We start from the raw sequence: 14,747 nt of genomic DNA on the forward strand, positions 1-14,747 counted from the left end.
CTGTTATATCAATGAAATTTATTTGTGATTCAGCTGCCCTTTTGTAGCTCATTGTGGAGCCTTTTGTCCTGAATTAATTATTGCTTTACAACATTCTTGTCATCACAATTTCACTGTGCCTTAGTAAGAAAGCTGCTTTCTTACAGAAAGAGCTTGCAGTCCTACAATGCCTTTCACAACTTGGCAATTAATGATTTAAATTATTTGACCCTGCAAAATCAATTCACTTTTGGCCAGCTTTGCATTACCAGCTACCCATTCCTGGCACAGATTTTACTACAATCAAAATATTAGAGCTATAACCCATTTTTAATATTGAAGTACAAACAAAGGTTATCTTGAGCATAAAATGTGATTTATTCCATGAGTGTCACTTGGTCCTTGGATTACAATACGTGTATTTGGGGTGCATCCCTTGAAATACTGATGCAGCTTCTAATGGCAAGAACCTTTGTATACTGTATTTTAACATGGGGAGGTAGTGCAGCATTAAGTGTAAATGCCCTCAGAGAAACTGTGAAGAGTTGGAAAACATACAAACATTTTCACTTTGCATTGAGATTAACTTCACATATCATCATTGTGTTTTTTTTAAAGCTCTTTCTGATTTAAAAAGCAACATTTTATTATGGGCAACAACATAAAGCCAGGCAAGAAGTAACATTGGTCAGCAGCTGAAAGTGCATTTTTAATTTTCTTACCCATTGTTGTCATATGCTAGAAAGGTCAAAGATCACTCTGAAAAGCCTCACAGTTTGAATACTCAAAGTCATATGAATTACTTCGAATGTCTATCATTCCATCATCAAAGACACCAAACAGCAGCATGTTAAGAAAGTCAGGTCTTTCCACTGGGTTAAGAATACATCCATGCAAACCAATGACAGGAGTTGAAAGGCATAGGGAAGGTTGTCAGAACCAATTGCTTTCACTGACTATTGATTTACACTTGTGTGAGAAGACAAAAAGAAGGGAAAACAAATATAAGATGGTCATTAATAAATTCAATTGGGAATTCAGGAGAAACTTATTTATCTATGGAATGGACATTTCGGGCATAAGCCCTTCGTCATTCCTGAAGAAGGGCTTATGTCCGAAATGTCGATTCTCCTGTTCCTTGGATGCTGCCTGACCTGCTGCGCTTTTCCAGCAACACATTTTCAGCTCTGATCTCCAGCATCTGCAGTCCTCACTTTCTCCTATCTATGGAATGGTCAAAATGCAGAACTCACAGTCATAAGCTTGATGGAAATATTAATTTGCATTTACATGGATGCTACATAAACACAGGAGGAAGTAAGAAATAGGAGAAAATGTTGATGGAGTTAGATGCAATAGGATGGAAGAAGGTTTGTGTGGAATGTAACACCAGCATGGATCAGTTGGGCCAAAGGGTCTGTTTCAATGCTGTAAATCTCAGGTTGTACACAGATTGGAAGAAGAAAGCCTTTAAGCTGAGTTTACAGTATCTAAGAACTATAGTTATGTCTGCTTTGGATTTCTTCTCAAAACACCTAAATATAGCAAATGACGTGTTTAAATGTGACTTTTAAAAATATAATTTTACGTAAAACGCCTTCCCTGCACATGACATACGTGAAGATGATTTCATCAACGCTAATTTTTATATAAGAATAATCCCTGGTGCAAATGCATAAAATGGCTTTATTGACAATTCCCATCCTTGAACTGGTGGCAATGCCTAATTTTGGAAATACCAAGTGCAATAGCTGTGGTATTCAATTTTATTTAATTAAAACAAATTACACTGGGAATCATATATTTAACATCATTGCAAGTGTGTGTTACTGATGTGATTGCATCTGAAACACAGAACACAGTCATATTCAGAAACATAACTGGTTTCACTTCATTTTAAAGTTGAGATCTGTTTCTTAACACTGAATAAAGAAATTAAGAGTTTAAGTGTTCAGCACCCATGAGGAAATATGAAAAGTTGAAGACCAGAATTAATTATATGTCCTCCTCACCACACTGGAAGGAATAAATCAAGATCAAACAAAAGCATAAAGGTTTCCTATGACTATTTTGAGAAGCAATACATTTGCATATTTTACATCTTTTGGATGACTGTGTCGTATGTGGCATTTAAGGTTGCAGTTTTAACTTAACTCAGTCAAAAAGTTGTGAATTCAGATCTCTTTCAAATGCACTACTGAATTGTCAGGAGATGCCATCTTCCAGATGAGACATTATTCTGAATCCTTATCTGCCCTTTCTCATGGGAGTTCAATTAGGGCAGAACATCCTGGTTAAGAACCTCGCCAGTTCTTCCATTTTATTGACTTTGATGAAAATGAAAATTGGCAGGGTGTATAAAGGGAGCTGATCCCCTACCAGAAGCTTTCTGCCAAAATTGAAAATGTTCCACATGGTCTTGCATTTACAAAGATGCTTTGTTTTATTCTGTTGTTAAACAAGTGCGTATTTCACCTCAATCCAGTGAACAAGAATAAGGCACTGCAGTTATTTCTCTTGTTCCCACATTGATCCCAACTACCTCCAGAATGCCGTTTCTATAGCTCATCAGTGGAATGGAAAGGAAGCCAAGGCTTTTCAACGGTTCATTGTCACTGCAACAATAAGTGGGAATACTCTGCTCCCATCTCCACTGACTGCTGATGGTTAAAATCCGTCCAATGCCTTCTATCAAACATCCTTGGACAAAAAGACAAGATCTGCTCCCAGCCATCTGCCAATACTCCTCCAACTTTGAGCACGACTATTTATGTTAACCTGTATACTTATTCAATGATATTCTAGCTTGAGATTGGGGAATTTTGGATGCAAAATAACTTTATACAAATGGGACATTCAGTCCTAAAACCAAACTTAAATTGAGGCAGGTCAATCATGGTTGTGAAGTCAAGCACTTTTTGTAAATTGCTCTGAGACTTTTATAAATTGGTATCTGTAAGAAGTTCAATACTTTTTTCAACATCACAATCCAAAGATGTGCAGGTTAGTGAATTGGCCATGCTAAAATCCCCATTGTGTTAGGCACATTAGTCAGGGGTAAATGTAGGGGAATAGGTCTGCTGGGTTGCTCTTCAGAGGGTCGGTGTTGGCTTGTTGGGCCCAAGTGCCTTTTTTCATACTGTAGGAAATCTAATCTAATCATTTCAACATTGACAACAATCCCTCTGTTTTATCCCACCCTAACGCCAACTAGACAAGTGTTCATCCTCCAGCATCAAGTCTTCCATTTTTCAAGCAAACCCATAACTTAGAGTGACGCTGCCAATATGGAGGCAGTCCACTTTCGTGTTGTGGACCTATGCTCATACATAATTCAATTTCTGTCTGCAAATTCGTTTAACATAAGCGATTTCACATAGATCTCATAGAATCCCTACAAAGTGGAGCAGGCCATTCAGCACATTCAGCAAGTCCACACTGCCCCTCCGAAAAGCATCGCACCCAGACTCACCCTGTCCCTGTAACTCTGCATTCCCCCTGGCTAAGCCACCGAGCCTTCACGTCCATGGACACAATGAGCAGTTTAGCATGGCCAATCTACCTTACCTGTACACCTTTGGACTATAGGAGGAAATCGGAGCACCCAGAGGGAACCCATGCAGACATGAGGAGAATGTGCAAACTCCACACTGACAGTTGCCCAAGACTGGAATTGAATCTGAGTCTGGGGCTGTGAGGCAGCAGTGCTAACCACTGAGCCACCATGTCATCTCAGATGATCAGAGGTTTCTGCCTCATCAGTTTCTCCTGATGTGAATCCGAAGTCCCAAGAGTGAAACCTCTTCAATACTTTTTCATATATACATATGAACATACAAGTTACTAACAAGAGTAGGCCATTCAGCCTCTTGAATTTGCTCTGCCATTCAATACGATTATGGTTGAGCTGATTGCAGCCACAACTCCACCTTCCCACTTACTCTCTGACTCCCTAACTAATCAGAGACAAAACAAAAACTGCAGATGCTGGAATCTAAAGTAGACAGGCAGGAGGCTGGATGAACCCGAAGAAGGTTTGTACCCGAAATATTGACTTCTCCACCTCCTGATGCTGATTGGCTTGCTGTGTTCTTCCAGCTCCTGCCTGTCTACTCCCTAACTAATCAAGCAAGGATCTATTCACCTCTACCTTAAAAAAAATTTAACAAACCTGTCTTCACTGCTCTCTGGGGCAGCAAGTTCCAGAGACAAATGACCCTCAAGCAAATATTTCTTCAAGTTTCCATATTAATTGTAAGATTCTTTATATTTAATCTGTACCCACCAGTTCCTCAACAATGAGAAAAATCTTTTCAGCATTTGCCTTGTCAAGTCCCCTCAGCATATTTTAATGTTTCAATGAAGATCTCATCTCATTCTTCTAAATACCAACAGATACAGGCCTAGCCTCATAAAATAATACACCCTCATCACAGATATCTACTTCTAATGTATTTACATTTATGTTCTTTCTCAAATAACGAGGCTGAAACTATATGCAGCATACCAGATCTCACCAATGCCCTGTACAGCTATAGCTGAAACTTTATTGCTGGAACAGCACAGCAGGTCAGGCAGCATCTAGGGAACAGAAGATTCGACGTTTCGGGCACATGCCCTATCCTGAAGAAGGGCATGTGCCCGAAACGTCGAATCTTCTGTTCCCTAGATGCTGCCTGACCTGCTGTGCTGTTCCAGCAATAAAGTTTCAGCTTTGATCTCCAGCGTCTGCAGACCTCACTTTCTCCCTGTACAGCTATAGCAAAACATCTGTATTTTAACATCCCATTCCCCTCCCAATAAACAACAGCTCAAATTGAGACTAGAGTGTCTCACAATCACTGGCTTATGTGGCCACTGCCAAATAATCAATTGCTCTGTGGACTCTTCATCTCCTTTAAATAAGAAGGAAATGGCTCCCACTCACTGTGACTTTTATCAAATATTCTTCGAGCACAACTAAACTGAGCCCAAGTAGGTTGGCTTTGTTTGCCTCTGCTTTGCCTCTCCTCTCTTTATGTTGTGTAAATGTTGCATGGGTGATACCCATGACTATCAATGATAATGTGCAACCAAATGATTGATTCTAACAATGCTAAACTCTCAAAGAGTGATACCATACATGGAGTGAAAGTTAGATTTCATCCATGATTTATTATGTACTTTAATGTTGTCATTTCTTACTATCTCATTACATTTGCAACAAAATGTGCCAGTTTGCAAAAATATGGCAGGTCATTTATTTGAATAAGAGTTGTTGTCATGGAACTTAGGTGCATTGATTTGCAACTACACAGCCTATTATGATAATCTCAACATTCAAAGTCATACCACATCTACGGCATGGAGAAAAGCCACAGATAGTTGAGCACTCAGCAGTGTCACATTGAAAGGGTTAAAACCTAACCCTAAAATTGAACCTCCCTTCAAATTATCTGAAACCATTGATGTATTTACTTCATAGCACTATTGCAAAAGTCAGTGGCAGTAATGGAGATTAAATGAGGTGGAATTCTTGCTTCTGGTGGTACAGAGTTCAAGGTCGAAGGAGGAGCAAGGTCAAAAGAGCGGCCTGGTGGATAGGCATGTTAATTGGAAAAGCAACAGAGCATTGACAGCATGGTAACCATCAGACCACAGGCAAAATTTCAATATTCCATGCACCTTCCGAATCCATCAGGGACAATCATGCAGCCAGAACCAAAAGTCAAAGTCGTGACTTGCAAAGTTTTCTGGTACCAAGAGCGAAGATGTACTTCAAAGATAATACAACTGACCACTCCCCCCTCTGTATTTTGGATTTAGAACGTAGATGTATTGGCACTTCCCTGAAAGTGCTGAACTCTATAAAACTACAGTTGACAGTTAAAAATGGATTTGCTGAGCATCGCACTAGAAAACCGTTAGCAGCTGGACCAAGATTTTGTGATGCACATGTGATATATTTCTTGTACCTTGCCCCACAAGGAGTCATAAAATGCATCATTGTGTGCAAATCAATTTATTTCTTATGTGTCCTCTTGATTAGCTGTCATAATATTCTCAGTGGCATTTATAATGCATAGAATAGTTTCTCTGTCTTTGTATTATCTATATTAGTATTTCAAATTTGGTGGGTAATAGTTCAGAAGTCTGAATCTGGACTAAATAGATTTCCTATAAGTGAACTCCCATCTTCTCTCTATTCTCACTCTATTCTATCTCAATCTGGCCTACTTGGTGGTCTATAGGTCTGTTTCTTAACCCACATAGTATAGGGCTGTCACAAGAGCCTCTACTCACAGCCCCAACAGCTACTGTGCTAACAGAGACAGAGAACACCCAAAATCAAGATCAGCAGAGATTTAACATTTCCCTGTTGCAAGCTTTAAGCCAATTCTTCACGAAATAGGCAAGTTATTCTAATCCATTTCAAACACAGTGACAAACAGATGGACAGAGACGACTCAGTATTGAATCCTCGCAGGCATTACTAAAAATAAACTGAAGTAAAACAGTGACAGTCAATATATTCTCATTTTCTTTCTAGCAAGCCTCTTTCTTCTTATCAACACTTGCTCCATGTCCATTTTTACCAAAATGTCACTTTTATGTTTGTTTTTATCCCACTGAAGTGGCTATCATTTGCATAACATTTCTCAGGCATATCATCTTGGGAATAGACTGTACATGGTTAATATCTGCCTAAATCAGGCAAAACTCTGAGTGACATGAACGGTTCATTCAGTTCAATGAGCCAGAAAATTCAAAGCTAACCAAATGGAGAGGCAAAGACAGAGAAACCCAATGAATACAGTGGGCAGGGCTCCTGTGAACCAATGCTGAGCATCATCTGAATTGGAATTGTGGCTAACAGCAGGTCTCAGCAGATTTAACAGCAGACTCATTGAATCTGAGCTGGCTGTTTCAAGCCACTAACTTTAGAGTGCTTTTGAAATGCCTCAGACTGCTGGCACAGCTGTTTAGCTAAACTACCGAGAGCAATGTACGGAACGAGAGAAACAACACTGCTTGTTCCAAGGTCTGCAGAGAATTAATAAATTACTATTTATTTCATTCATCTTTCAATAAGTTTCTTTTGCATTCAGACATTCTGAAATGCTCTTCTTACTATGAATACAAATGGCACAGGGCCACACTTGGAGATATTTTCACGAATGCACAAAGTGCCTTTACTCAGGCAAATATTTCTGACATAAACCAAGAGATGGAATATAGAACAGTACAGCACAGGAACAGGCCCTTTGATCCATGATGGTTTGCTGAACATGATGCCTAATTAAACTAATCCTTTCTGCCTGTTCATGGTCCCTATCTCTCCACTCCTTGCTTATTCATGTGCTGATATAGAAGTCCCTTCAATGCCCCTATTATATCTGTCCCTACCTGAAACCCTGGCAGCATGTGCCAGGCCCCCAACACTCTCTGTAAAAAATGCACACTTCACATTGCCTTTGAATTTTCCTCCCTTAACATAAATGCAAGACATCATTAATGATAGCAAAGTATATTTTGGGCCAAACAGATGGGTTTCAGATGAATGCTGAAATATAATAAACAAGCTTTAAAAAATAACATTTGTGGTTATTTTATATAATCATGGAGAAATTTGATATTGATCAAATGGAATCGATTCTTCTAGATCATGCAGAACGTTTAGCAGAAATAATGCATTCAGTGTACCAGTTTTCTTTTTTATCTTTCATGGAGTATGGGCGTTGCTGATTGGGCCAACATTTATTGCCAAGTCCTCATTTCCCATGTGAAGATGGTACTTCTTTAACAACTGCAGTCTATCTGATAAAGGGATACCCAAAATCCTGTTAGGATGCAAGTCCCAGGATTTTGACCCAGTAACGGTGAAGGAATCGTGGTATAGTTCCAAGTCAGGATGGTGAGTGACTCGAAGGGGAACCTGCAAGTGATGGTGTTCTCTTGTAGCTGTTACTCTTGGTGTCCTCGTGCTTGAATCACAACAGGCAATTAATGGCAACATTCTCTTAGCTTTCCTGATTATTTGTCATTTCAGGAAATAGTCAGGCAAATAATCTGGAAAGCTAAGAGAATGTTGCCATTAATTGTACAGGGAATTGAATACAAAATTAGGAAGGTAATGCTTCAAGCACTGTGAGGCCACATTTGGATTGCTGTCCACAATATTGATCATCTTATTTAAGGGAAGACATCAATGCAGTGGAAGCAGTTCAGAAACATTTTGGTTGGTTGTCTTATGAAGAAAAGTTAAACAAGCTCGGCTTGAGACCATTGTAGTTTAGAAAAGTAAGAGGCAACTTGATTTAAACATCAAGGGTCTCAAGGGGTCTTGATTGGGTGAATGCAGAAAGGATATTTTATCTTTTGGCAGACATAGAAGTCACCGCTAAAAGTCAGGGGTCAGCCACTTACAACAGAAGTGAGGCCCTTTTTTATTTCTTTGAGGGCCTTTGGAACTCTCTTCTTGAAAAGATGACTGTAGTGGATAGATTCTTGTTAAGCAAGGGGGTGAAAATTTATCAGGGGTTGGTTGGATTGTGGGTTTGAAATTTTAATCAAATCAGCCATGATTTTGTGAATAGCATGGTTAGCTTGAGGGACTGGATAGCCTGCTCCAGCTTTTAGTTCATATGTTCAAATGTCCATGTCCTCCTAGATTGAAGCCTGATTTTGGAATATGTTGCTTAAGATGGAGTCCTGGTGAGGTATTGTAGGTGGCAGACATTGTTACATTGTTGGTAGAGGAAGCTCATATGGGCAGGCTGCTTTGTTTCAGATTCTTGCTGACCTCCAGGTTATTGATAGCGAAGATTTGGTGATGGTATTGCCATTAATGTGAAAGCGAGTCTGTTTAGTTTCTCTCTTGTCGAGTTTGTCATTACCTAGCCTTTGCATTGTCTAAATATTAGTTGTATCATTAAATGTTGAGCACCTTGGTGATATTTTGTCATATTTACAAAAATACAAGTGATTGTTGCCACTTGTCATCCTAACCCTGGATATTGTCCAAATCATTTTGCAGTTTAACATGGACTGCTTCAGTAAGTCAGACGTCTATTCCTCCTCATCAAGTTTGCTTCTGATTTGATACAACATAACCTACCACAAATTTGGGATTAGACTGCACACATCATTTTACTTATCCAACAAATAGAATGCTCCTAGCTTTGAGAATTTGTTTGAAACTGCAAGATCCACAAATTAGGACTTACAATCATATAGCATCTTTCACAACTTCATGACACCCCAAAATTCTTTACTGCCAAGGTATACTTTTGCAATGTATTCACTTTTGTAATAAAGGAAACACAGCAGCCAATTTGTGCTCAGCATGCTCCCACAAACAACATATGTTAATCTTGAGATGTTACTGAGGAATAAATATTGGCCAGGATAGCATGGATAACACCTCCGCTGTACTTTGAAATAGAGCGATGGATCTTTTTAGGGTCACCACAGAGAATAGCTGACGCCTTGGTTTAACACCTCACTTGAAAGGTGGCATTTCTGACGGTGTTGTATTATGCTGAAGTGGCAGCCTTGGTCTTTGTGCTCAAGACCTAGAATGAGGCTTGAACCAATAACCTTGCGACTCAAAGAGTTATCAAGTGAGCCATGCCTGACATATCAGCATCCCAGCGTGGATAATATTTACAAACCCAGCCACCATATTTGTGAAATAGTACCTCACACATCTTCCCCCCCTCCGTACCTCCCAGTCAGTTCCTCACCCACCCAGATGATAGATGCAGCCTCACAAAACATTCTGACAAGGACACACCTTACCAACGACTTCCACAAATGCTCCGTGATCTTTCAATTTCTGAACGGTAAATGCTGGTGTGCTACTGGGAACCAGAATGGTGGCAGGAATCTGGAGCTTCTGAGCAGCAAAGGCAGCAGCGAGGCCGGCGTTCCCTCCTGCAAGGTCAAAACAGCTACAACTATTAGAACAACACTGATAACTGGTGGGCTTCACCAAATTAACACATGGTGGCTTTTTATAAAGAGTTCAAAAAAGCTTTTTGCTATTGATGTTTGAAGCTATTATTTGTCGAAGCTCAACTGATGAGTATGGTGTGAAAATTTGACAAAAAAGGTAATTTGGCTGAACCAGTAAACATTCTTCCCCAGTATGGAACTAAATGTTACAAACATAGAACATGGAACGATGCAGCACAGTACAGGCCCTTTAGCCCTTGATGTTGTGCCGACCTTTTATCCTACTCTACGGTCAAACTAACAAACATACTCTTCATTTTACAATCATCCATGTGCCTGTCCAAGAGTCAGTTAAATACCCCTAATGTACTTGACTCTATTACCACCGCTGGCAGTGCATTTCATGTACCCACTACTCTCTGCATAAAGAACCTACCTCTGAAATTCCCCCAAACCTTCTCCAATCAACATAAAATTATGCACCCTTGTGATAGCATTTCCGCTCTGGGAAAAAGTCTCTGGCTATCCACTCTATCTATGCCTCTCATCATCTTGTATAACTCTGTCAAGTCACCTCTCATTCTTCTTCGCTCCAATGAGAAAAGCCCTAGCTCCCTCAACCTTTCTTCATAAGACATACCCTTCAGTCCAGGCAACATCTTGGTAAATCTCCTCTGCATCCTCTCTATACCTTCCACAAGCTTCTTATAAAGAGGCGACCAGATCTGAAAACAATATTCCAAGTGTGGATAATCAGGGCTTCACAGAGCTGCAGCACAACTTTGCAGCTCTTAAAACTCAATCCCCTGCTAATGAAAGCCAACACGCCAGGTGCCTTCTTACAGACCAGGTTTGAACCTAGTCTCCAGCTACATATGCTCAGCTATCTGGATTGATAGTGATGATGCTAAAATTCCTCAAAAGTTAACTCCTGCAGCAAGAAGTAAAGCAGCAGGAACATATCACCTCACTTTTCCCCCTGAGTCACATTCTACCTTAGCTTGGATAATATGTTATCACTGCAACTTCATCATTTCTGGAATTTCTTATCCAACAGCACTATTCCCACAGCAGCACAGTGGTTCAGGACTGGTCAAGGAAATTAAGGATGGGTGATAAATGAAACACTTCTTTTCAAGAACAAGGTTTCAGAAAAATGGCTGGAATTCACTTGTTATATTTATATATGTTATCAGCCAGCTAGAGACATTAGCTTCAGGAGAGAAAAGAAAATTGTCATCACTTTTTAAAAGCATCAGCAAATTCCTTTGTTCCAGGAATGAAAGTTGCACTGTTTCCCATTTCCTTGCTCATTAACCTGTTAAAAAGATCACTACATTCTGTCAAACTATGAAGCATTCAAACACCACATTCCTAGAATTTGATTAAAACCTTCCAATACTCACCAGCGCCTTCTCAAAGACAGTTAGGAAGCAGCATGGTAACTCAGTGGTTAGCAATTCTTCCTCACAGTACCAGGGTCCCGGATTTGATTCCAGCCTCGAGCGACTGGCTGTGTGGAATTCGCACATTCTCTTCGTGGGTTCTTTCCATCTGTGGATTTCCACAGCCCAGGGATGTGCAGGCTAGGTGGATTAGCCAGGGGAAATGCAGGGTTATAGGGATACGGTAGTGGTCTGGGTCTGGGTGGAATACTCTTCGGAAGGCCAGTGTGGACTCAAAGGGCCGAATAGCCTGCTTCCAAACTACGGGGATTCTACGATTCTATGAAGGGCAACAAACCCTGACTTGTCAATGACACACAAATCCAAAGAAAGACTGAATTATAAAATGAATCACATGCTTGTTCAGGCATTCACAACTGATGACATTGGATTTGGGAACTCTACATGATAACTTAGCTGGAGAGACTGAAAACCAAGTCATTAGCAACAAATTAGATGGAATTTAGTTCAAATTAATCAGCACTGAAGAAAGGCAAAGAGGGACCTGAGGTGTTCTTAAAGTAACAATTATGGGAAAGTGAATTGAAACGGTCACAAAGGCTGCAAACGATGTGGATTGGGCTAAACAATTGGGCAACAAAATGACTTGACAAATCTACTGAAATTCCTCGAGTTGATAAAGGGAAGCCAATGGATGTAGTTTCTTTGAACTTTCAGAAGGCTTTCATAAAATATTAATGTGCAAAATTAAAGCACATAGGATTGTATATTGAGATTGATAGTACATTGGTTAGCAGATAGGAAACAAAGAGTAGGAATAAATGGGTCTTTTTGAAAATGCCAGACACTGACGAGTGGGATACTGCAGGAATCAGTGCTAGGACTTTTAAGTTGGATGATCAGTCACGATCATAACAAATGGCAGAGAATACTGAAGGGTCAAATGGCCTACTCCTGTTCCTATTTTTCTGTATTTCTCTGGCAGAAGGAGTACAATGTGCGCAAATGTGAAGGTATTCACCTTGGTAGGAAGAATATAAGAACAGTATTTTTTAATTATGAGGAACTATTAAATACTGATGTTCAGAGAAGTTTGATGAATGAATAATTTATTGTCACTTGTACTCTACAATGAACACAATAAATTTGGATTCTCTTCTACTGTATACAAAAGATTGAAAATTTCTCAGCAAGTAATTGGAAAGGTGAATGGAATGTCAGCTTCTACTGCAAGAGGGTTGGAATTCAAGAATAAGGAAAACTTGGTGCCATTTTGGGGCTGAGTGAGACCACACCTGACTACTGGTTTGGTTGCCATATCAACAAAATAATGTACTTGCCTTACTTGGAATGCAACAAAGATTTATTGGACTAATTCCTGGAATGACTGTACTGTCCTAATAAGACAGGTTGAGAAGAATGGGCCATTTTGTTTGGAGTTTAGGAAATTGAGAGGTGAAACACATAAATTTTTGACAGGATGCTGAGAGGTTGCTTCACCTGACTGAAGAGTCCAGAGCAAGAAGTCTCAGCTGGCCAGTGAGGAATAAAATGCAGAGAAACTGATTCACTCACCGTGCATCATTGGAATTTTTGACTCCAGAGGTCTACCATTATGTATATTCATAGTTGGGATTAGTTACCTGATTTGTTAACTTGGAGTATACAGGAATGTCAATAGGGAAAGTGGGGTTGATCTGAAAAAATTAGAATTTTATCGAATGATGGAGCAAAGTCATGAGGGGTATATAGCCTCCTCCTGCTCTATTTCTGAGAACCTAATATGAGCAGCTGAATTTCTTCACCCACATTTATCTTTGTAGTGATAATTAAGCAACAATGGAGTGTTGAACATAAGGAATAGGAGCAGAACTTTGTGATGTGGACCCTGAAGACTAATCATCCAGTGAATAATGTCATTGCTAATTTGATACTAACCCCACGTTGCTCTCCATTTCCTTATCCCTTGTTTTCCTTCATGTCCAAAAATCTGACGATCTCATTCTTGAACTACTCTAGTACTGTGCATCCATTGCCTTATGAGCCAGAGAATTTCAAAGATTCATAGGGCTCCAAACACAAAGCATTCTTCACCTCAATTCAAATGGTCAATCCCTTCTCCTGAGAACATAGATCCCAGATTTTAGATTCTTCAGTCAGGGGAAACTGCCATCAGCATTTAATTTGTCTTAACGTCAACATTTAAGGAGTCGGGAAAAAAATTGCTCTAGATTTTCACTGCAAATCACAGTCAAGTGATTTGTGTTGGAAGTTTCGTGGTGTCAAGTGACAATAGGAATAAGAATATCTGTAATGTTTTTCCTAGCTGATACTTACTGGAGAAACAATTGAATTCAAGACCTCCCATTTGATTTGCAGACTCTGCATCATGCAGTATAGACTCTTGTGGCTAATAAATTATGAGAAAAAAAATCTGTATTCCTACAATTGTTTTAAAAGGCAGAGTCACAGAGATATAGAGAGCCATAAGAATATATCTTACTTCATAACAATCTTGCCTTTCTGGGTGCATTGTTCCATTGATGCCAATTTTGCGTTGTTTGTCTCCAGGAGTAAACTCTAAACAGTAATCTCATTTACAAGGTTCCAAAGGCCAGAATGTAGTGATTTGAAATTTATTTACACTTGCAATTTAGCAAATAAATTGAATCAATTTTATTCAAGCACTTTGTTGTTTTCATTACTGCACTGAAGTGCATTGAAGGGATAGGATCCGTTACACAGAAACACCAAGTCACCAGTGTTAATATATATATATATAGCATCAGTGAATGGAGGACTATTCAAGTCACAGTAGGTTTCACTTTCTCATTTACAATAGCTGAATGGATTCTAGGTTAAAAGTTGGATTCATTATTATGCTAATAACTTACACTATAAATAACTCTTATGAAACATAATACCACAAGAGCAATAAAGTAAAGGTCGTGTCTCATAAGCAGACATTTGGACAAAAAGTAGTGGGTTTTAAGGATTGACTTAAAGAGAATTGGAAGGGTAGAGCATTAGGAAAGGCCTGATCAGCTGAAGATACTGTTACTATTGATAGAGTGATTAAAGTCAGAGATGCACATAAGGCAATATTTAGAGGAACAGAGACGCTCAGAGAATCGTGGGACAGCAGGAGAGAAACAAGATCATGAAGGCATTTCAAACAAAAAAAACGAGAGTTTTAAAATAAAGGAGATACTTAACCTGGAATCAGTGTAGGTCAATGAGGACAGGAGTAACAGTCAAAAAGGATTTGGTTGAATTAGGACATAGCAACTACTTTTGGATGAGCTTTAAGTTTACTCAATCAGGAATGTTTTTCCATCAGGATTTACCCAGCTCCAAATGTACTTGCTTTTCACAAAAATAATGTAGATTAACCATTAATTCCACTTCAGAATTCCACTGCAAATT

At 39.4% G+C, this 14,747-nt stretch overlaps 1 protein-coding gene across 6 annotated transcripts in view; it reads right to left on the reverse strand.

Annotated features, from left to right (window-relative positions):
* sdsl (serine dehydratase-like) overlaps positions 1–14,747 on the reverse strand; it is a 73,264-nt gene that overhangs the window by 16,790 nt on the left and 41,727 nt on the right. For all 6 annotated transcript variants that reach the window (XM_043715836.1, XM_043715835.1, XM_043715837.1 and 3 more), the window contains one exon: positions 9,755–9,894. In XM_043715836.1, the coding sequence (XP_043571771.1) occupies positions 9,755–9,894 (140 nt within the window). The remainder of the gene's footprint in view (positions 1–9,754; positions 9,895–14,747) is intronic.

This window comes from Chiloscyllium plagiosum, chromosome 25 (assembly GCF_004010195.1).
Source record: "Chiloscyllium plagiosum isolate BGI_BamShark_2017 chromosome 25, ASM401019v2, whole genome shotgun sequence".
Taxonomy (NCBI): Eukaryota; Metazoa; Chordata; class Chondrichthyes; order Orectolobiformes; family Hemiscylliidae; genus Chiloscyllium; species Chiloscyllium plagiosum.